The sequence below is a fragment of the Amblyomma americanum genome, chromosome 5 (assembly GCF_052857255.1).
Source record: "Amblyomma americanum isolate KBUSLIRL-KWMA chromosome 5, ASM5285725v1, whole genome shotgun sequence".
In the NCBI taxonomy this organism is placed as follows: Eukaryota; Metazoa; Arthropoda; class Arachnida; order Ixodida; family Ixodidae; genus Amblyomma; species Amblyomma americanum.
Window position 1 is genome coordinate 112,099,722 of NC_135501.1, and position 24,661 is coordinate 112,124,382.

General features: G+C 45.5%; 1 protein-coding gene across 2 annotated transcripts in view; it reads left to right on the plus strand.

Annotated features, from left to right (window-relative positions):
• LOC144132607 (uncharacterized) overlaps positions 1–23,092 on the plus strand; it is a 55,386-nt gene extending 32,294 nt beyond the window's left edge. For both annotated transcript variants that reach the window (XM_077665137.1, XM_077665138.1), the window contains 5 exons: positions 4,208–4,288; positions 4,712–4,819; positions 14,890–14,999; positions 17,428–17,650; positions 21,175–23,092. In XM_077665137.1, the coding sequence (XP_077521263.1) occupies positions 4,208–4,288; positions 4,712–4,819; positions 14,890–14,999; positions 17,428–17,650; positions 21,175–21,326 (674 nt within the window). In that variant the 3' untranslated portion in view covers positions 21,327–23,092. The remainder of the gene's footprint in view (positions 1–4,207; positions 4,289–4,711; positions 4,820–14,889; positions 15,000–17,427; positions 17,651–21,174) is intronic.
• Positions 23,093–24,661: the final 1,569 nt, after the last annotated feature.

The window sequence follows — 24,661 nt, forward strand, 5'->3', positions numbered from 1 at the left end:
CACAAAGCTGCCGCAGCCATAACACCTGCGCTTAATGTGCCTCAAATGACCACCAATCAGACAACTGCGATGCCGCGCCACGCTGTGCAAACTGCGAAGATGACCACGCTGCTTATTCAAGGTCTTGTCCTGCCTGGAAGAAAGAAAAGGAAATAATTACAATAAAGACAAAAGACAATACCACATTTAAAGAAGCAAGAAGGCATTATACAATGTCACATGGCACTTTCTCCTTCACAGCCCACACAAACTTTGCCGATGTGGTGCGCGGGCGCGGCGCATCACAGCGGCCTTCGGCACCTGCCCAGTTCACACGAAGTGATGTTGAGGCTGGGCCATCCGTGCCCCTGGCAGATGCAGCGAAAGCTGCTATGCCACCCCCACAAACGGGCCCACCGGTCGGCAGCCCGCAAGGCTTCCCCCGTTCGGGAGAAGTCCACCACCCCCCTGCCCGTGGGTTCCCCGTGGAACTCCAGCGCCTCCACTGAGGCGATGGATACAGCTAAGAGCTCACCTCGGCCGCAACGGTGGCGGTGCTCCCTTGACCGAAAAAAGGAAAAAATCACGATCACAGTCACTCAACAAGGAGGGAAATGAGGTTCTGAATACATCCCCTTAAAATTTATAATGGCGTTTCTTATCCACTGGAACTGCCGTGGAATATTAAATAACTATGGTGATGCAACAGATCTCTTACATTCTCTGTCTCCTGTGGCACTGTGCCTTCAGGAGACCAATTCGGGACCTTTACACAAAAATATTTTTAAAAAGTATAAAGTCTTTTGTCATGACCGTGAGCAGGCGAATAGGCTCTCTGGAGGCATTGCTGTTGTAGTTCAGAGCGGTGTTGCAACGCATGAAATCAAGCTCCAGATGAATTTTGAAGCCATTGCAGTCACTGTCATTAGCTTTAAAACAATCACCATATGCACAGTGTATCTTCAACCTCACACTAAACCATATCTTATTCGCATATTCAAACCTAGAAAAACTAAGGAAAAAGTATTTTAGTCAATATTATTATCAGTGCATTCCGTTTCACCCAGCGCTAGTCTTGAGCGATAATGCAATTGTTGACATTTCTGATATTTTTTTTAATAAACTATGAACGCCTCACTTTTCTTTGATACACCTCAGCCACTTTCTCACTCCAGAGAAGAAGGCTAAGGTGTCTATTTCATTGGTTAAGGGCCTCGACATCCTTGCCCTGCAAAGGATGGTCGCTGAGTTTACCTGACCTTCCTTGAAGCTTTTACCATTAGCCATTTTAAAAATATTTTTGCCCTTTACCTTCACTAGGTGATGTGAAATAAAATTTTAGGTCCTTCACACCACCGGTTTGTTATTTTTTGTATGAAATCCAGCACCAGACAATTTTCTATACCTTGTGTTTGGCGCATGATGGCCTTAGCTTCCTATGTGCCACAAAATCCAACACAAACCCAACACAAACTGCTGCGTTGGTTCAGTGGTTAGGGTGCTCGGCTACTGATCAGGATACCCGGGTTAGAACCCTGCCGCGGTGGCAGCGTTTCGATGGAGGCGAAACGCAAAGGCGCCCCTGTGCTGTGTGATGTCAGTACAGTACGTTAAACATCCCCAGGGGGTCAAAATTACTCCGGAGCTCTTCACTACGGCACCTCGTTCTTCCTTTCTTCTTTCACTCCCTCCTTTATCCCTTCTGGTACCGCCAAGATTTGAAACAGATACTGTGCCATTTCCTTTCCCAAAAAGCAATTTCATTTAATTTCACTCGCGTGAGTATGATAGTTAAGGAAGGGCCACTGTATCAATCGCGGTGTCTGCACCAGCGCCCAGCTAGCTGATGGAAGAGCCGTTACTTCAGTTGATTGCGTAACACGGCGGCTAGATGATTATACGTGTAACGGCGGCGCTTCTCTGGAATGCCGATGTTTGCTGGAAGAGCCGACGCCTCATCACCAATCACTTTTTGTTTGGTGGAGCTTGGAGCTGGTGCATTTGACTCGACTGCCGTCTGCGTGCTTCGCCATTAGCTCGCCAGGTTCGAAAAGCATACGGCGCTCATTCACTGCAGCGTTTAGGAGGGAGGCCGTCATTTACGCTGAAGAAACCAACAACTGCGCGGCGGGCTGCAAGTTCGACATTTCCGAACGATTGGTGTGGGAGTGGCATAAGGAGCGAGACAATTTTCAACTGTGACTCCAAGCAAAGAGGTTTCCGCCAGCCAAAGTCGGGATGCTTTCTGGAACTGGAGGTCAAGCTTGCAGCGTATGTCACTGAAATACGTGATCGGTCCCTTTCAGTGACATGCGAAATGATCACGCAACAAGCCCGGGTCTTCGCTGCGGAAGCTGGGATACTCCGAACCGACTGCAAAGCCATCAGGGCTTGGGGTTCGAAATTTATGTAGAGGGCTGGCTTCTCTTCGTCGGCGTACTAGTGTATGCCAGAAGCTGCCTGCTGCTTACGAGGCAGAAGTTCTCGCCTTCCATAGGCACCACCTCAAGCTCCGCGACTCACGGCGCTACCTGCTCGGCCAAATTGGCAATGCGTACCAGACTCCCGTCTACTTCGACATGACGAGCAACACAACAGTGAGCGTGTGGGGAGGTGGTAAGGTTAAGCTTCTCACGACAGGAAATGAGAAACTTTGGTTCACTAATATGCTATCATGCTTGGCAGATGGCACAAAGCTCCGACTGTACATTGTCTTAAAAAAAAACTATGCCAGAGGAAATGTTCCCGAAAGGTGTGATTGTGCGAGTGAATGAAAAAGGCTTTATGACGGATGACATAGTTATTGATTGGTACCGTCGGGTGTGGCTTTTGAGGCCAGGGGCATCCCTCAAAGATCGCAATCCGAGCCTCCTTGTGCTGGACTCGTTTCGCGGCCACCTTACCGCGAAAGTGAAGGCAGAGCTACGAAAAGAACATACAGATATGCTAGTGATTCCCGGCGGTCTGAGACGGGGCAGCTGCAGCTGCTAGACGTTGGCATTAACAAGCCATTCAGGGAGCTGCTCCGGCATTAGTATAACGAGTGGCTGGCGGTGGAAGGGCAGGAACTTAGGCCAACAGGGTGTGTGAAGAGAGCCTCCCTGGCGGCTGTGTTCGGGTGGGTGATTTCTGCTTGGGGGGCCGTACCGCGCGATGTCGTGGTGCAGTCATTTAGGAAGTGTGGGCTTTCCAGGGAGGACGTTGTGCTGTGGCACCGCAGCGGCGGCGATGACGACAGAAGTACCACTGAAGATGACTCAAGTGAGGATGAATAGCCAATCTATGCAATAAATTTTCATTTTTGAGTACGTCCACCGGCGTTTTTTTTTTGGACATGCGATTTGAGGGGTCGACTTACATTCGCGTCAACCTTTTTTTTCTTCAAACATGCGATTTGGGGGGTGGGGCGGGGGGTCGACTTACAATCGTGTAAATACGGTATGTTCACAACGATTGCGAGAGCCACACGGCACTGCTAGTTTTGGAAAAGCTTATTGTGCTCACCTGATGCGAGAAAATGCGACGGACAACGCCGCATGACTTTTTCAAGTGCAATGAACGTGTTCTGTTGCCCACTATTGTCATTTCAATTTGTCCTACTTCCCGGCTCTTACGTCTCACGTTTTTTTGTTGTTTTTTTTACGGTCCTGTGAAAAATGTATCAGCGGGGTTCTACTGTGTGTAGACACCAGTGAGCTTTGGTCATACGTTCACTGTTCAGGACCGCAGTCATTCCACTTGATGTATAAGGTCCTGGCTGGAGCCTGAGGTATAGCTGACTTCACATACATCCGCAAGCATCAACTTCCTCCATGCAATCTGCCTGGCTCGCACTTTTCACGCTCCTGCATCTTTGTTTTAAAGAAAACGGATGTAAAGGAGTACTAGTGCTCAAAACACTGATGCTAGACCTGGAAATGAAAGCAGTGACACCGGAAGAAATGGTGAAGAAGTGGGAGCTTAAATAACATCTTTCGGTACTTTTCCCATTAAAAAATTTTTTTTTTTTTCATTTTTAGAATTGTTTAGTTGGGTTCGACCTGTAGTCTGGTTTTTGCGGTAATTTCTATACTTTTCAAAACTCATAAATACTCATTTGTTAGTGAGAGTAGGCTATTGGTACAGGCCAAATTCAATTTGTTCCAAGTGCCCCTGGAATGCAGGCGTGGTTGGCTTTTCTGTGCCGATGTTCAGGGCACATAAATGAAGACTAGTTGCACCATTTCAGAGAAAAGATCGGCTAACAATGCGAAGAGGGGCGTTGCACCAAGCACTGTTCCAGCGCCGACATCTGCCGAAAAATCAAAAGGCAAGTTGTAATTTTATTTTGTTTTTGTCAGGTTTAGATATTTGATTGTCGTAACGTAGCACGTATATTATTCACGGCACTTTTCTTAGTAATATGCTCGATGCAAAGCGATATCTGTGTGTAGCATGTGTGTAGCAATCCAACATGCAAGTTAGGCTCGGTGTCAGGAGGAACTTTCGTGCATTTCTTAATGCACACCCAGCTGAGCAAGCCAGCTGAGCAACAACAAGCAATTTTAACGCCAGCGTTTTAATGCCATCTCCATAGCAAATTTCGGGCCATTGCACTAGCTCTTCTGTGTCATAAGCATTTGTGTGCAGGGAAATTCTTTTTTTGCCTGAAGTCTGCTGTAGTGTTTTTATCTGATCGTAAAAAAGTTGGCTGTATCTGCTGTTTTAATTATTGCTTGTTTTTCATTTGCAGGCTACACATCCGAGGCGGAAGACTGTGCACAATCATGTTCCCGCTTTTCATTTGCTGGCCACACATCCGAGGCTGAAGACTGTTCACAATCATTTGCCCATTCACGAGGCAAGCAATCGATACCGTTCTTCCTTTTTGCAACCCCAGCCGTGGCTGCTACACATGCACGGTGCAGTGTCGTTCTTTGCTAAAAAAAATTATGGAAGCACTTAACAGTTCTTATGATGTGTAAATGCCAGAGCATTGTTTGTCACTCAGTGTGTTGCTGAGTTGTGATCGGAGGCTTGGGGGGTGAACGTTGCTTTGCTGCAGTAGCTCGCTTTGCACATTTTGCTGCGGTGCGATGCTCTCATACAGTGAAAACTCGTTAATTCGATCCTCGATAATTAGAATTTTCAGATAATTCAAACTACACTACTTGATCTGGCCAAGCTGCATAGAGATCTGTGTATAAAAAAGGCTGTTAACTCGAAAGCGAGTCGGTTCCGCTAAGGATAATTCGAACTACGCGCCGTCGCCTCTGGGCGGCTTGGCACACAGCACGTGGCCAGAAAAAAAAACACCACCTCCGCATAGTTAGAGGCTGCGCACGTCCTAAATGGGGACAGAAGATGGAACCAGATAAAACCGTGCAAGAGTGGGTAAAGCCTAAATGGCGCCATCACCGGCGCGGCGGCTGGCGGAGCCGGAGGGTAGGGGTTGCCGGTCGTGGTGGTGGCTGCCTACCCTCATTTCCGCACAGCCTCCGAAACTCGCAACTAAATACTCGCTAATTCGAGCCCTGTTAACTTGGAAATACAGATCAGTACTGTCGGCGCGGTCCCAGGCAACGCCCATGGAAGGCTATGACTTCGGACAGGCGCTACAAATTACGTGCGAAAAACTTTTTTTTTCTTTGCGAGTGTCGTCCATCCTTCCACCCATCAGTCGCCAACGGAAGCACGCGGTCAGCCGCGGTCATGACGCTGGCTTTTAACATCGCCCGGCCATGGCCCGGCAGTCAGCCGCTGGCCGGAAGCGTCCAACATGGGCTAACAGCGCGGACTAATCAGGGCGCGACCGCGTCCGACTTCCGCCCGCTTCTACAACACGGCCGTGCCTGCCGAACCCACGGGCCCATGACCCAAGCGGTCTCTCGCTTCACCACGAACTCGTTGCTGCCGCTACACTGTGCCTCATGTTCACGGCAAACAAAAGTCGCACGAAGCTTTCGCTTTGTCTGAAGATGCCCACAGCACAAAATTTTAGCGATGAAACGCGCCAGATTTTTAGAATGTTTCTGGATTTTCAAAGCTGCTAGCGTTAGCCACTACGGGTCGGTTGACGTCAGGAAGCGCGGGAGGTTCAAACAGGGTTAGCTATTTTGGTTCAGAAAGGGGTCACAAAGAATAATTCGTCCTCTTTGTCGTCATTGAATAAATAATAGCTTAATTGTAAATGCACAGCCGTTCTTTTCAGCTTTTTGCTAAGCATATAGAATCACGCCGTTTCTAAATCCTGGTGGCAGCGGGTTTGGCGGCAGCCGCCGTTTTCCGCCGCTTGTAGTGCTGCGTGGCGGCGGTGCAGCAGCGTTCCGCCACGCCGCTCAAAATCCGCAGCGAAAGTTAGCTCCATGTGGGTCGCCCTTAAGGCGAACGTACTGAAAACGAGGCTTGCACAACCGGAGAAGCGCTGGCACTTTGCAAAGTTCGCTTCACCCCCTTGCTAGAGCTATCTTCAAGAAGTAAACGCACCATGAGGTTATTGGTGTGTAGTATCTTGGCGCACTGCCAAGAAATGCGTTGTGGACCGTGATGGTGCGAAACGGAGGGAGGCGTTGACTGACGCTTTTTTCTTCAAATTCTTAGGCAAAAATTGGGGGTGCGTGGGTTCATTATGTGAGTGGGTTCATTACGCGAGTAAATGCAGTACATATACCGTAATGCAAATGGCTCTTGTCAGTTTTTTCGAGGCCATTCCTTTTTTCCTGGTCCCGTGAAGTTCGAATTAATGAGCTTTCACTGTACTTTGTGAGCAGTGCACTGCCGTCTCCGGCCACACTTATAAGGACTCCATACGGTAGCCCCGCAATCTCACTCTCTCAAACCTGAGGACAAGTGACGTTGGTGGCAAGGACTGTCCGTTTTGTGCGATCTCTAGCCGCATTTACATGACTGTGACAGTGGCACAACACACCACTGTTTACATGCCCCTGAGTCAGCCATTCCCATCTTGAGGGTGGCCTGCTTTGTTTTCTCACTGAGGTGGTTTTGTACAGCCACCCCAGGGAGGAGGAGGAGGAGGAGGGGCCCCCCCAAACTTGTTTTTATTCACCAGAGAAGTCAACTCCTTCTCGGAGAGGGAGAGTCGCATTCTGCAGTGCAAGGAAGAGTGATGCTCTCGCATTAAAAAAAACCACAGCAGATTGAAGTTGATCTGAAGTTTTCCTTGAGGCATCAGTCTAGCAGCTTGTAGTACTATATGGCAGAAGCCATATAGTACTACAGAAGTTTTTTTTTTATTGGTGGTGTTAATCAAGTTGATAGTGTGATTACTCTTTGGCTGAAAGGTAAATTATTAAAAAATATAAGAATAGACAGGCACATGCTGCCGATGGGATCCGAACCCATGGCCTCCAAATTTTGCATGCGATGCTCTACCAGCGGTGCTGAAGTTGGGCAGTCCTTCAAAACGCAAGAAACTGATAACTGGTTGTTTATTTTTTTCTGATATCTTTGCTGGCCAGTCATCTGAAGGAATAGTCAGACTACTCCTAAGGATTTTTCACATGGCAAATGCTGATGGTTTATGAAGGCTTCGGAATGCTAAAACATCAGCCTTTCTGCAGCAAGCTACACTGCCCTTGACTTCTGTGGTTGCATTTTCAGTCTCTTTGGGCTTACTTCTCTCTGACATTTATGCTCAGAATATTTTGGACAGTCTCAAAAGAAAGTGCTCTCTGCACTTTGCATTTCGGTGGGCCTCTCAAAAGCATTCATTTGTTGAAAGCACGAAGTTCTGTATGGAGGACTTGAACTGAGTGATTCCTCACTGTAGCTGAGTAGAAATTGCGTCATTTGCTTGAAGAACAAATTCCATGTGAGCTAGAGCAACAAAAGGAAATGAATGAAAGTGGACATGCACTGGTATACGAAAAGCATTTGCAAATAGTGTGAAGAGTTCCTTCAAAGGGCAACTGGGGCAGTTTTTTGAACATTTTGAGCCAATAATCACATCAAATTATTTACAGTCCCCTTTCTGTGGTACAAAATCCGTGTTTTAAAATATTGAGTTCTGGTATTTTAAAACGGCAGAAAACAGGAAACAGAATCCAAAGTTGGGTTTCGGCCAAAGTATAATGTCACGACACACCAACCTATGACGTCACGAATACTGTCCCAAAGCTTATCTTCTGGGTGTTTATTGGTGACTGTAATCGGCAGACTGGATCATTATTTGCCTGAAGTGACTGAAAACAAGCTCAAAAGCGTGTCCTTCAGCGAACACAGAGCAAATATCGACGAGCGTGCCAACCTGTGACATCACACATGCAAGGTTGCCAGTAGAAATAGTCCCATTTGAGGGCATGAAATGGAGAATTTGAAAATTCATTTCTACTGCAACAAGACGCCGCCCAGCTGCGAAATTAGGCTCAAATGACCAGGAAACTACAGAGAACCTGCCCTGAAAGTTTCAGTAAAACCCATGGAGGTGCATTCGCGCACTCGACTGGCTGAGCTGCACACACAATCACACGAGACCTTGTCCAGATTTCATGGCTATCTGCGCTACCCGCTCTGGCATCAGTGCGGAGTCAGCATTTTTTGTTTTGTGTTTTTCCAGGCGATTCAGCGGCGCTGGGGTGTAGTTTTGCCATCGGCAAGCCCATTTGCGCCGTAAAGCCAGTATGTTTCGAAATTAGGAAAAACCCAAAAATGCCAACTCTGTGCTGATGCCAGAGCGGGGAGCAGCAGATAGTAGCCATTGAAACCCAGAGGAGGCATGGCTTGATTCTGTGTACAGCCCAGCCAGCCAAGTGTGCGAATGCGGGGAACGTTTGTCTTGTGACTGCAGTTTTCTACGTTCTTGTCTTAGGACTGGAGGTCTGAGCAGAGCGAGAGATGGACATTGAATAAAGAACTGATTGGGGCTGAAAAAAAGCTTAAAAAACAAAATACTTGCAAAAGTGAGTGAAACAGCAAGAAAAATGCATATATCAGAGGTGGGACTCTTGCACCAATTGTGCCATTTTGATACAAAACTTCTTGCTCCAAACTGCGCCAACCACGGAGAAGAGACGAAAATTGCTCCAGAATGGCCACAACGACCTCAGCATCTGTGCTTCGGCAGCAGTCGCGAACTTCGGGATCATTTGTTTTTCGGAAACAAAATGCAGCCGTTATATTCCGCACGGTGGGCGCTTCCCACACAGTTTCTAATAATTTTCATGCTCTTTTAGGCAGTTTGAGCAAGTGGTGGCACGCGCGGCCACTCCCGAGTCCTGGCTGTCGTCGCTGATGGCAGCGAGGAACTGAATGGGGTTGAGTGGGGCAGCGCAGGCAAGTGCGTGGCGTTTGATAACTTGCACACAAAACATTGAAAGGGAGGCTGAAAGCGCTGTGAGCAAACTCGGTGTTAATGGGGCGCTGAGCCATGTTGATTCTGAGGGCATGGAGGATTTAGAATAAAGATGGATTGGAACAGTTTTACGTTTACCAGCTCAAATTCTGTTACCACGTCGACCGGACAGCGCATTTAGGAGCATTTTCTCCCGTCATAAGTGTCGGTGTGGCGATGTATAGTTCGATGGTAGCGCCACCACTGTTTACGGTTTTATGGGAAAGCCTGCGCTGTGCTGCCGTCCAGGCGTTTCACAAACACTGTTGAGCCATGAAAGGAATGTGAACTGATAAACAGATGTCTTAGCCAACATTTTGAAATTTCAGATTCATTGTTGCAGACTATATATACTTTTTCTGCTACATACATCACTGTTAAAAAAACCTACAGTGCCTATTACTAAAATTTGCATTCATTAGGTGGTTTCAGTATGGGGTATATCTGCTTCAAAATTAAGCTGATGTACAGTGTTCGTATTGCTTTTTTTTTTGTGGGTTCAAGGCGTGCTTTTATGTTCCAATTATTCTACCAAAATTTGGATAGCCCTGCTGCAAACTGCTTCAAAAGCTGCTGCGATAGTACGCGATCGTCCACTCTTAGAATGTCGCTCCGTGCTACCGGCGTGCAGGGTGCCTCTGGTGGGCTCTGGAGTAACTATTGTGCACGGGCAGTGAGAGCCGCAGGTGGGGATTCGCGCGTCGTCTGCTACAGTGCGCTCTGTATTGCGGTGAAGTGGGCTTTAATTTTGCACTTCGTCCACATAATGCCGACTGCAGAAACGTTTGACTAAACAAAAGACAGCTGAGATGCCTATCAGCCGCTTTTATCCCATTGCAGCAACAGCAGCAAAGCTTTGACTTTTAAGTGGCATACATTTTCTCCCCAGTGTCCTTATTTGTAGGTTTCAACTTAACCAGGCAAACAGAAACATTGGTGCTGTTTCTGCAACGGGATAAAAGCAGCTGATAGGCTTCTTAGTAGTGTTTTGTTTAGTCAGAAACGTTTCTCCGATCGATGTTATGCGGGCGCAGCGCAAAATTAAAGCCCGCTTCACAACTATACAGAGCGCACTGTAGCAGACGACGCGCGAAGCCCCGCGTGCGGCTCTCACAGCTAATACGCAATAGTTTCTGTGGTGCCCGTCCGAGGCACCCCGTGGGTCGCAGGCAGCACGGAGCGACAGTCTTAAGAGTGGACGACCTTGTACAGTGCTCACCTGCTGACACGAAAGATACTGGTTCAATCCCAGTCGATGCGGTCACATTTTTATACAGGCGAAGTTCTATAGAGGCACGTGTATTGAGCGATGTCAGTTCGCATTAAAGAATTTTTACTACGGCATGCCTCGTAACCATAAAGTTGTTTAGACACATAAAACCCTGGCAATTATTGTACTGAGTGCTTCAAAATGAAATTTTATCTGCGTCAAATTGGTCGAAAATGAAATTTAGTTTTGCTCGAAGAAGCTCTGAAGTGCAATTTTGTCTGCGCGAAACTGCTCCAATGTGCCAATTTGGGCTGTCGCGGGTTCCTTGGGGCAAAAATTTTGAGGCCACTTAGGAGAGGAGCCTGGTCTTGGAAAAAAAAAAATTATTATTCAAGTCACAGTTATGAGATCTTCAGGGAACATGTATTTCTCTAAGCTGATTCTAAATATGTCATTTGATTTCACGTAAAACAATTCCTTGCACACTTACGTAATTTTTATTCATGCAATTTGTGAAGATCTTTGAAAAAATTTGCTGCAGGAAACTTGCTGATATGTATGCCATTGGAACCAAGGAGTGCAATAGGGGTGAAATTTTCTTTCAGCCTATCATAGAACTTAAGTTATCGGGTTTTGAAGTTGTAACTTCAGAAATGCAAAGAAAAGTGTAAATTTCACTTTCTGTAGTGGCAGCTTCAATACCCAATAACTCGTTGTATGATAGCCAGGATGATAATTTTACCCTTATTGCATTCCTTGGTGTCAAGAGAACCCAATGGCATATATTTCAGTGAGCTTCCCAAAGCAACTTTCTTTCAATGCTCTTTGCAAAATACTTGCATAAAAATTACATGAGTACCCAAGAAATCTTTTTACTTGAAATTAAATGACATTTAGAATCAGCACGCAAAAATACATGTTCCCTGAATATTTCCTAATTATGGCATTAATAAAATTTTGTTTTCAAGATCAGGCTCCCCGCTTAAGTCAGCTTAGGAGGAATGCGAAAGCATTTGTTTTGAGGAAAGGGCGCAGTAGCTCACATCTGGACATCTTGGTGGACACCTCATGGTGGACACCTCTACCGTGTCTACTGGAGGTGCATATGTCATCGGTCTGAACCTCTGTCACAAGCTAGTCTTTAGCTTCACTAAAACATGGAATCAATATGCAAAGAGAAATGCTATAACCCGGAACACTGTACGATGAGCGGTTGCTCAAAATTTTTATGCGAATGTAATCGGCAATGCTGCCACCACATTGAGGCCAGCCAGTGATGCCATCGCTGGGCTTGATCTGCACCTTCATGAATTAGGGGGTGGGAATGGGGGGGGGTTTAATGGGGACTTGGTATGATGTCACATTGCATCGGTGCCACATGACTAGGTGTGACGTCACATTACATTGTTGTCACGTGACTTGGTAAGACATCACGTTGCATTGTTGTTATGTGAACTGGTCTGACGTCACATTACACCATTGTCATGTCACTTGGTATGATGTCACATTACATCATTGGCACAAGACTTGGTATGATGCCACATTCATGTGATGTCAAGACTAATTATTGAACGTGCGTAGTTTGTACTAATTATACTATTCAGCCTGTCACATTACCTAATTACATTACTTTGGCAGGTTAGTGCTAATTAATGATGTGACATCATCTTCACCACGTGACTTTTTGGCTCGTGATGTCACATGGTGACTGACGCTTCTTGCAGACAGGACCTTGAGATTGAGGTATCTAACGCTTTCGCATTAACCTGTGTTCTATATTGAAAACAGAGTGTGGCCTGTGTTGTAGTTATCGTACTTGAGTGTGTGAAAGACCCATGCTGTGGAGGTTTTAAAGGGTCTGGGCATTACCAGTGGCAGGCATTAGCATTGTTCAATGACGTGCTTGACGTCTCCATAGTTGCGGTGGACGACAGGAGCAGTCGGAAAGTAATTCCGGTCTTTTAGTGTGTGTATGGAAAAAGGGGGAAGATGGCTCTGGGAATAAATGGGCTTGTCGTGGTTGGTGTGGCAGAAATCGGAATTGGCTGCTATGAGGCTCTCATGGTAGGATTTACTGATGAGGATGTGGTGCACACTTTTGCACGAGGACACCGGGTCGGACAGGTCAGCTTGTGCCATTTCCCACGCTGGCAGCAGCCGGTGACCGTCTTTGCTCTGTGTAAATGTTTGCACAATCACTGCGGTTCTCACACTTGTGCTAGAAAAACAGGTTTCAGCTCATATTTGCTTTTGACTGGTATCCGTTTTATGAAGCCAATTAATGTTTGTGCTTGTGGAGTGACCAAGATAAGGAGTGCATGAAATGGCATTTTTGTTGCACTTGCCAGCCTTTTTGATACAAACTAGTGTGCCAGAAAGAGAGCTGCCTTTGCAGCTTTTTGATGAAATGTTACTCTTATTTTTAGGAGCAGTTATTGGCTCTAGTGGCTAGTTTTTGGATCCGGCATCCCTAAAAAGACGAAGAATGACACAAATAATGGAGGCCCTATAGCCTCTTGTCTTTGTGACAAAATGCAAGCATATTTGACACATTTGTAGAGCGTGCATGTTTCGTTAAGTCAGCAAACTTTCTGAACTTTTCTTTTTGGTTCTTTAGTTTTCATTACGCTTATGCCAACAGTGTTTTGGCTCAAAGCGAATTTGAGTTGAGTAGTAGTTTTCTTGGAATAATTTTTAAGCGAGTATATCGAATACTTCTAGCGTATAAAATAAGTTGAATGGCACAATATGCATTTTAAAAATCATGTCTTTTTTTGAACACACAAGGCTATTACCCAAAAGAAACAATGCACTGCACTTCATTGCACTCACTGAAGTGTGCCGAAGTCCAGCAAAAAAGGTCACCGAAAATTGGGGAGTTGGCCTACATGCGCAGCGGACACATTTGGGAGCTGCGAGACCTATTATGAGACCCCTGAGTGCTGGCCGTGATTGCGTCCTTGCGCAGCTTTGCTTTTAAGCGACGACTCCATGAACACCAGTGAGCGAGTGCGCAGGGTTCTCCATTAGGGGCAGCCAAGTTTCACCTCAGTGCTATCCCCCCCATCCAGGCCACTACGGTCAAAACGCAGAGCAAAGATGACGTCTGGTTGTAAAACACTTATTTCACTGTGATGGTATTGCAACATGTATGAAATATTATTGAGCAGTAGTTTTTAGCAGTATTGTCAGGAAACCTGCGTGGCCATAACCTTGCACTTGAAACAATGGGATAGGTCCAAAAGAGATAATGCATGGGGGAAACTGGGTGCCTGTGCAAATGCTTATGCCTGCTAAGCGTACGTACGCACTGTGCGCCCAGTGCCACCCTGTTTCAACTATCGGAAAGGGGCACCCGTCACAACGTGCCTCGTGCTAGCTTCCTCTCGCACTTGCATCGTCGCGCTTCATGCGCGAATTTCACTTGGGAAAGAGTGGCTGCGGCACCTGCAGTCTAACTCGCTCCGCAGCGGTCAAGGGAGCTGCGCGCCCTCCGATCAGACCTTGATCCGATTCCATTGGAAGCCACTGCACATGCACATGTTGCCCTGAGGACGCCACAAGGCGCCAGGCACCGGCCAGCTGTTTGCACCCCTGCCCCATCAGGACCAATCAGCATGTGCGCACTAGCGACACACGGAAGCGGATCACGGCCGCTGAGCGCGGTTACGACGTGTGCGAATCGTGGGTAGCGCGGCCGCGGACATCTGGCAAGTGCAGATCTGGGCACCACGCTTCTGCCTGCTCACATCTGTTGCCGCAAGCATGCTCAGACCGGTTCCGGCATGGCATACGCGCGGAAGCGCAGGCACACGATGCGCAGTCTGGGCTTTGGTTATGCGCGTGCCGTGTTGCGATCCCAGAGTACGAAGCAGTTGTTATAGAAACGTTAGTCGCTCGGGACGAATACTTCGAGATTTCGAATACCAAACATTCAGTTCGAATCGGACATCGAATATATTACTGTCCGACCGAATATTCGAAATTATCGAATATTTGCACATGCCTAGTGTTCATTGTTTATAAAGTTCACCGCAACCGAGATAATGCAACCCACAGAGGTTGGGTATTTGTGAAAGAGAGCGTGTTTCTTGGTTGTGGTGACCATCTCGTGTGCTGCCCAATACATTAGATAATTTCAATGTACTAGGGTTCCTTGCTTAGCACATGGAAATCAGAGAAAACGCGTACCTCGTCGACAACAAAATGTCTCTTGGCAGGGCAGTTTGTGTACAAATGCTTCCAGTATCAGAACGGAGGTGTGCTTAATTTATGGGGGAGAAAAATTTTTTTTTTACAGCTGAAATAGCAGGAGAGTTGTTATCCAAAGCAAGCCTGATTAGTAAATCTGCATGTTGGCTCTATTCCACAGCTGAGCCCGATTTGGATGAAAGTTTCAACACTGATCGACCTGAAAGTGTGTACAACATGCGTGGTGATGAAGATCCTATAAAGGCCGGCACCCGTAGAGAGGACGGAAAGGTAATGATCTTGGGACTTTATTAACGCCTTGTAATGTGGGTTAGTGCACTTTGCATGAGTAGCGACTATCGCCTGTGTTAGTTTTTGTTTACATTTGGACAACGGAGCATATTTTCTTAGCATTGGAAGTGCATGCAGGGCCTTTGCGTTTTTTTTCTCTGGCATGAACACACAGGCTTGCTTGGCTAACACTTGTGGTGCTAGTGCCAGTGTCTTGAAAAACAGCAGCAGTGGCTTGGCCTTGTGGTCTCTCTGTGGCATTTCTGTAAACTGTCCACATGCAGACCAATAGCAACATTCTTCTCACTGAAGCATTAACAAGCTTTTACTGTAGTAGGTCATGGAGTGAAAATGCTTCGCAGCTGATGTTATGTGGTGTGCGAGTGCTGACTGCAGAGGCATATGCAATTTATTGGCAGTACGTAGCTGTCACATAAATGATTGAAATGCTACACAATATAAGTTTGACAACCCTTCCCCGTAAATAAACATGTTTTGGAACATAAATAGCGTCATATATTTCAGCACTAAAGCTCGCTGTTGACGCAAATGCATTCCAGTACTTGTTCCTTGTGCATAACTGGCCGAGCAATTTATTTCATTTGCCATTAGGACCAGATGAATTTAATTCTCAGAATATGCCCGCCACAAATGCATAGTAGCACATAGCTCGCAATAGCGAGTCTAGATGCAACTGCTTTGGGTTCTGTCCGTGCAGCGGCGCGCTATAACCGCTCATTCTAGCGCCCATTCTATAATTAAATTCACTTAATTCGAATAGTTTTCCGGTCCCCTTCGAGTTCGAATTAACGAGCTTTTACTGTAGTAGGCCATGCAGTGAAAATGCTTCGCAGCCGATGTTATGGGTTGTGTGAGTGCTGACAGAAGAGGCATTTGCAATTTATTGGCAATACATAGCTGTCAGATAAATGATTCATTCATTCATTATATATTGCATATCTTGCGAAATACAAACAAACATTGATGGACCCATAGCCACTGGCTAGTAACGGGTCCGTAATCAACATAGTATACAAAATAAATGCAGCACGCGAACAGATGAAATGCTCCACAATATGCACAGGCTGAAAATTGTTAAACCTATTGCAAAACCTTGTTAATGCAAAGCCCTTCGGACCGTGCAAAATATTTGAACTAAGCGTGCTTTCAAATCGTCCAAAATCAAAGCAAAACAAAATAGGCAGGCACACTGGCTCTTCAACAATGCTGCGCTTGACATTTAATGATTTAACTGCTAAATGGTCACGCCACTGCGAGTCAGCCGAAATTCAGTCATGCCACATCTAACGCCTGCAGAATATGGCCGCGTGTCGTTCTCCCCATTTAACTCAGGCAAGGCTTATCAGCATTCGCTGGCACAATTGTAGTTCTACGTTCTCTGTGCACATGAGGGTGGTGGCGAAAGTTGGATATGCTGGGTTAATGGCGAGTTCAAGGCTCGCCTGGACTGCCCACTGACGTCATCAGGGTGGGGGACGGGGCGGTCAGTCCGCCCTAATCACTTGTGAGCTCTTGTGAGCAACGTTCTTTAAATGTTTCTAGATTATAGGATTCATGCAGAGCTTTCAAGTTTGCCTAGAATACTTGCAAAGACCGTCTCTACAGATCTGTTGCACTAGAATGTGCCCACTAAAATCGTTTCACGGTCCCTTTAAGATTTTGAATTTATGTAACAAACCAAGCAAGCCCCATGTGCAGAAGATGTTAAAAACATAGCAAAGAATCGTCCAGCACCCACTGTTCAGCATCTTCACGACGCTTATTGCAAAGGGAACGAAGGAGGGTGTTCAACACGTCAATCATATTCTAATAAACTGTTTGAATTATTCCTTAGGCGTTTTGCGTGTTTACATGGTACAGATGCCTGCTCGACCATGGGCATTTCGGGATTCTCACACCTGGACCTAACAAACGCCTGTCGCACAATATTTCATGATTAATTTTCTAATTTTATGTGGGTGCTTGCTTGGTATTTTATGGTAATTTGGAATCAGCATGCAAATAGACTGGCAATTACAATTTCATATTTGTGACTTCATTAATAAAAATACTTTTTTAAGAGCAGTTTTCCCCTTTAAAACTGAACGACATGCCACTGCTAGTTCATTGCTTTTGCTGGTTTTATTCCTTTCATTGTTTGTGATGTCAGCGACTAACAGCGATCATGGAGCCTTTTCAGTCTTTATGTTAAGAGTTTGAACCTCTGGGCAGGAAAATTTTCAGATTCAATTGTGCTGGCAAAAAAGTTGGCCCTTGTGGTTGCACAAGCATAGTCATTGCCAGGTAGAGCCATAGAGTTGATTTTTACGAAGAACTGAAGTTAGACAGAGTTCGGGGGTTGCAGCAAGGGATGTTCAATGGCACTTGTACTGGGGTGCTTGTGGGGGCTTTTATTTTTTTTTTTCAGGTTTACGCAGGGTGCGATCACTGGATTTCCTGGATGGATTGGGAAAGGCTCTTTAAAGCCCCGACGGACAGTAACTTCTGCGCCCAAGCTGCCAGCATGTTCTGGACCGAGGAGGAACTTGTCAAGCGCAGCGTGACCGGCAAAGTTTCAAACGCAGCCGTGGCCCGGGGCACTGCAGTACACCGGCTGCCGCTGTCGCCGGAGAAACTCGGTGCCATCAAAAGTGCGTCAGTGTTCACAACCAGATTTCTTCGCATAGTGCTGGTTACAAGCTAGATAAAAAGCTGAAGGGGAAATCTTGTTTTTTCGCTCATGTATTAGTGTTGGCTACTGTTAAGGAGAGACACTGGGCTTAAAATTTTAGTTATTAGAGATAGCAGAATGAAATTAGGTGTTTTAATTTGCAGTGTAATCAACTTATAATGATCAAAATCTATAGATTTATCAATTCTTCCAAAAGAAACCACATATAACACTACAACTATTGGCGAAATAATGGATACGATAGGATTCTGCCGCCCGGATGGTGTTTACCACCAAAATTTATCTGAAAGATTGATAAAAAATAGAATATTTTGAAGTGAATGATGTGAAAACTCCACAAGTGGACCAGCGTGGCAAAATCCGTGAGGGAGCATTGCCTGCATCTTTGGAACCAAGTGCTGTGGCGCTACCATCATCACAATAGCTGGAAGGAGGAACTTGCTTGGCCGCTCCCACACAATCGTAGTTCCTGTCCGAGATGGTTGAGAATTTACTTTTTTAAGCTGTGCACCTGCGCCGAATACAGCGCCAAGACACTGTGTGCCCTTGACAGGAGCACTGGTGGCTACATGCATGGGGTAATACCTACATGCATGGGGGGGTATATGGGTGTGTTCTTTTTGCTTTTTTTTGCCGGTCTAGATATAACAATAATTGGTTATAATGATCGGATTTTTCGGTTTTCTCAACATCGTTATAAGTGAATTGTACTGTATTTCATGTTGCCAGAATTGCAATTCGTTTAAAGGAGTATAGAGACCTAACATTTGGGTGCGTGTTTTTTTTTTTGTAATGACGCACGCGTAAGGAATTATTATACATGGATTACCACCTGATATTCCCCTGTGATTGCTAAATAATTTATAATCGAATTTCTTTCTTGTGTTTCGGTTTCAACAGCCGAACGATGGCTGTGACGTCAAAGAGTGGTTTTACGTCGCATGAGGCATAGATAAACTGCAATATAATCACTTCTTCCACATTCCTTGTCATTCTGGCTCTTGAGAAAGGCTGCCTTCAGCACTGTGCTGAATTAAAACAATGAAGCAGCGATTATATTTGCGTTTTTTCGTGCCTCACGTGACATAAAACCACTCGCTGACGTCACAGCCATCGTTTGACAGTTGAAACCGAAACAGCATGAGAGCAAAAATAGGATTCTAAATTATTTAGCGGTCGTAGCTGAATACCACATGGTGATTCGTGCATAGTAATGTCTTCTGCATCATTTTAGAGAAGAAAACACACCACCAAAATTGGGTGTCTATACTCCTTTCAGTATATCTCAATAAATTTCATCTAACAAAGCTTTGCTAAGGCCATCGCTTGTCCCCTCTGGTCCTCTCATTCATCCATGGTTATCCACTGCTTTGTTTTTCCATCACATTGAGAAACTTATGGGTGGAATAAGCGAATCGTAAATAAGCAAAGGGGTTGTGGTTCATGTGACCTTGCTAGTGATATCATTTCATGCAAATGGCCATGCAATTGCAGGAAGGGGACAAGTGGTTATATTTTATGTGCTGGCCATCTGCAATTTGCATGCTATTACGATCACAGTGAAATTTCCGCTACAATGCAATGGTCGCAATTCTTCATCAGCAAACAATATAAAGGAACGTATTTATTCCTACCCTCCCCGAGGAAAACTAAAGTAGTGTTGAACAGTCTCGGAAGGGAATTGCTGTTTATGACAGGCAGTGAATGAAGCATTGAAAGTGGTAAGGGAATACATCTGCTTACACTTCATTTCATGCATCAGGTGCAACACTGTGAAAGGTACAGAAGTAGTCTGCATGAAAAATAAAGGGAGGCGTGTTGCTGCATTCTTGTTTTGTGGCTGAGTGGTCAAAGGCACCAGAAAGCGAAACTAGTCATCACCAATATCAGCACATTTATTCAAGCTCATGATATATCATGTAATAAGCCGGCAGGCAAGGCATTTATTGCGGATGGAGGCAGTGCAAACTAGAGTGCTAGCTTGGATAGTGTTGTACTGTATGTATGAAACAAGAGTATAAGGCAGGTGGTGGCCGCACATCTGGACCATGAGAGAGAAATAACTAGAAGAATATGAATGGGGTTGATTGCATTTGGCAGGTACTCTGAGGTCATGAATGACATTTTACTACTGTCCCTCAATAGGGGAGCAGGTTACAGCTGAATGTTACCGGTACTCGCCCATGGAGCAGAGACGTGGAGGCTAACAAAAAGGGTTGGGCCTGACTTATGGACAAGGCAGTGAACTACGGAAAGGAAAATGATACGTGTAACGTTATAAGGCAGGAAGAGAGCACAGTGAGTCTGGGAAGAAACTCGACTTAATGACATCCTATTTGAAATCAAAAGGAAGGAATGGGCATGAGAAAGGAATGAAATGCAAAGGCAAGATAACAGATGTTCCCTTAAAGGGGCTCTGAAACGCCTTCCGAGGAAAGCACATTAACTCACCTGATCACTGCTCTGTGTTGCCATGAAAACCAGAGCCAAATAATACTCTTCTACATGCAGAAGACGACCCACAATCACGCGTCAAAGTTAGCGAGTCCTTCCCAGTGACTTTTTCATGCTCGCACCTTCCTCCGTCCCCCGCATTTGCGTGAGAGGTGGCCGTTGGTTAGATTCTTTCAGACGTCAGGCAGATACCGTGACCACGGCCAATAAGCCGCTTATCTCTGGCGGGTCGGGAAGCTCCACTCCCACGGGGGGGGGTCGGCGAAGGAGCGCCTACCTTCCAGCGTGCAAAAAGTGATGAGAGGAGAGGGAAAGGCGCGAAGAAGCTGAAATTCAAATTTTAACTACAGATAACTCAGCTTCTGCAAAGCGCATTTAAAAAATCCTTGCTAGGCACTATTCGTGAAGCGGCGTGCTTCAATATCCCAGGCATGCCGCAACTTTATTAGATCCCCCTTGACAGCCCTTTTAAGGACCATCCAGACAACGGACGAAGGTGGTGATTCTGGATGTGGATGGAGTTCACATGAAAAAAAAAGTTCTGGCACATGTCAGATGGCAGATGAGGTGAAATTTCTTACGCCCGTCCGTCCATCAACAAAAGCTTACGGTCCACAAGTTGCGTCCCTGCGGCACTCGGGTTCATGTGCGCCGGCATTTAGCATCATTCACTTCAAAAGGCATTTGCTATATCACGGAAGAATCTGAGAATCTTGTGATAGTCCCGGCGATCTAAAGCCAACGTGCTGAAAACGCCCTGATTGTCAGGAGTGTGTTCTTTACGCAAAAATGAGAACAAAAGTGGGGAGTGAGTTCACCATGCGAGTGAGTTCATTACGTGATTAACTGCGGTAGCTTCCTTTCAGGGTCGTATAGCTGCTTGCGGTGGACAGATGTGCATCAGCGGAGGTTTGAGTCCCAAAGGGTTTCAAGGTCTTCACAGCCATTCACCAGTTGCTAATAGCTCTGCTTGCTGGGCACATGCTGTGGAAACATGTTCTGATCTGCGAATCTCATTTTCTCCTACAGATCTGTTCAAGATGTACACCGTCAAGGACGCTTTTGCAGCACGAAGAATGAAAAACGTACGCAGTCACCTGTCGGCTTTTCTCTGCTACAAGCGTCAAAGGCGCTCACGCCGGTTAGAATTTTGTGGTGCTACAGAACCTAAATGCTCATAGCTTGCTTTGATTTTGCTACTAGTAAATCGGGAAGCTAAACTGAACAAAATTTTTTTATTTTTTCCTGCACGACTGTCACTGCCCATTATTTTCCATAGGTAACGATGAAAAGGACTGGGAGCGTTTGTTTTACACTGGTGCTTCGCTGATGAAAGAAGTGCTAAAGAGAGTGCATTTATTTTGTTAGTCAGATTTTGCAGTAACATTGCTGACTTCGGTAAAAAAAAAATTCTCAATTTTGACAACCTCAAAAATGCTCACATTCTTGGCATTATGTTTCATTGCAAAAAAACTGATCACATTTGTTTCCTACAGTCCTTCAATGCCGTTTGCTGATTGCTGTATTGTTGTACAGCTGTCTGCCCAGTACAATTACTTTTTATTATGTAAATGCTGAATGGTGTCATCCACCAGTATCATAGCTATTGATAGCTCTCTATTTTTATGCATCCCTGTTGCATGACACCCACCAGGGATATTTCAGGTGCTTTTTTTTCACCAAAGGCTGAAAACCTGAAAGGAATCACTTTACAGCTACTACATGTGACTCGGGTGTTGGGCTGTTAATGTAGTTTCGCTTTGGATAGAAGCTTCGTTACTCTACATTGCTGTGTAGAAGGTGGCACCAGCAATTGTTTTCCAAGTTTATTTTACTGATCCTGATGCAAGCTTGCCAGGAAAGTTTTAACTGATTTCTGTCAAAGAAAGAATCACCAGTAGGTTTTTCCTCACTATTTTGGTTTGATCCACAGCTTTGTGTTCTCCCGAGCACCCACCAGCAATTGTTTTCCAAGTTTATTTTACTGATCCTGATGCAAGCTTGCCAGGAAAGTTTTAACTGATTTCTGTCAAAGAAAGAATCACCAGTAGGTTTTTCCTCACTATTTTGGTTTGATCCACAGCTTTGTGTTCTCCCGAGCACCTTGTTCAAACTTTTTTAACTTTGTTGCCGGACCTTAACGCATTTTGAATGGAGAAATACTGAACATATTTTATAAAACCAAGATCACAAACATTTGTCTTTTATTTTTTATATACATGTATCAAATGATCACCATCATCACCACCTTTATCAGCCTACATCTTTCTCTGTATGTTTGCAAGCTTGTTTTGGCCACCGTGTCAACTTGGTTAAACTACTCCAGTGGTTTTCAAATTTCTTGGTGATCAACCTCGCCTCCCATGCCTTTTTAGGTATGCGTGTGCCATTTCCGCCACATATCTGTGCACCAAGCACCTCCAACTATCAGGTCTTGCATCCCAAAGCCCATTCAGGTGTTTCTGTGACATGGACATTTCTCAGTTACCTAAAATGCTGATCCCTGACGGTGTCTGCTTTTAGCTCACGTAACTTGTTGAATACTGCAATGTCAAATGCACAGTGTTGTGTTTCTACCATGCTACTGAATCATTAATTCAGGTGCCATGTCAAAGGTGCAATTTTGAGTGCTGATGGTGCTGAACCTTCTTTGTAACGGAAGTTGTTTTTATGTTTCTTGTTTTTATTCATCTTTGTCATAAAATGAGTCAAAACTGTATCAGGCTCAGATTACTCTGTGTATAATGTGTATTTTGTGTTATGTGAACACTGTGCACTCAACTGTTTGAATTTCACATCTGTATGCAATATTCAAGCTGTACCGCTACTGCCATTGTTGAGGCAATTGTGGCTGCAGAGTCATCAAATTATACAGGGTAGTTTTATTTGTGCAGCTGTCTCACCAGTGTGGTATTAAAGGTGCAAATAAATGATTTGATAAAAGTCATGCGAGGCTCTGCTCAGTCCAAGTGACATCCACAAGCACCGTAAGTGTAGATCATCTGGACAAGCTTTGCGTTGGTGTCTGTCTGCTAGAGCTGGTGAAAAAATTTCAGAGGGAGTTTTAAAGAAGGCCTAGACATAGAATGTGGAACTCTTGTTTTTGTCCGGCATCAACTTCTACGCCCCATGCTGCTTTTTCCACTGCTGCTTGGGAAATATTGACACAGGTGTATGCATTTGTACAAATGCCACAGTGTGCAGTAGGCTCTCATTTCAAACTTCAAGGGCCAGAGATATTTTTGCTCTATGAGGAGTGCACCTCACTATGGTCCAGGGCTAAATATGATTTGTTTTATGGATACCTGTGTACACAACATCTTGGAACAGCATTTCTACATGCAAAGGCAGCTAAAAATTATGAGGTGCACTTAGGTTGCTTACATGCGGAAATGTGAAAACTGTGTGCTGTCCGCCACCTGTGCTGTCTGCTGGGCTAGCGCCATACATTGCGAGGGGGGTTTTTGAGAGGCACGCCAAGCACCGAGGAAATTTACTGGAAACGGAGGAAATCTGTTATTCACTTGATTGCGACATCTGCAATTAACATACTCATAATTCTCATGTAGGCATTAGTATATATCTCAAAGATATGTTTTTAAGTACTGTGCATTCACTAAATTCACCTTTATTCAGCTTCAAATGTCGGAAGTGTCATGGCAGAGTGGCAGCATCTGTCTCGCACGCCAGCGACGGTGGCCATGTAAGGAGGCTTCATCGCACAATGAGCCTTTCATGCATTTTCAGTGTGCAGGACCAAGTAGACGCAAACGAGGAAAATGCACGTTGGCGTCGTAATGGCGAGATGCCTTCTAAAGAAAAAATACCAGAGACGCGCCAATCAGCGTTGGAAACGCAGCTGGGCTTGGCACGCTGATGCCGTTCGATAGCCGTTATCGCTGTGGATGTGCAGTGATTGTTGGAAAGTGTAGCTATGTGTGTGGACACTGCCCTCCTTCAGACCAAAAAAGGGGGCCTACCCCCCCTCCCCCAATCCCCTCCCCTGGATACGTGCAGCTGTTAAACCTCATGTGTAATAAGCAGAGCAGGTCTGTTTTTCTGCTACTGACCACAGGGACATTAGCTCTACACGCTAATTCAACAAAACGCATCATGTCAGTACCACAACCAGGTCTGAGAGCCACCTGACATTCGTTCACAAGTTGTGCAGCAGCGGTTTGCACTGCGCACCGATGCTGTTAACGACATCTTTGAAGGCCACGAATGGCAGCCATCCTAGTAACGTCGCCTGTCGTGGACAGAGCGAACCGCTCTCTTTAAACTATCTATACCGCACTCAGATCAAAAGCATGTCGATTTTGTTACACGCCGCTCCATCAAGCTGCAGTGCGACCTCTCTTTCATTCCTCTGTTTCGGCGCTTGTTGCAAGGAAAAGGGTATAGCCATTGCCAACCTTAGCGTCATTATTTTTGAGAGCGATAAACGTAAAGAAAGTGCTTGCCATGGTTCCATAACTCTAGTCATTACAACGCATCAGCAGCGGATGTTGCGTTT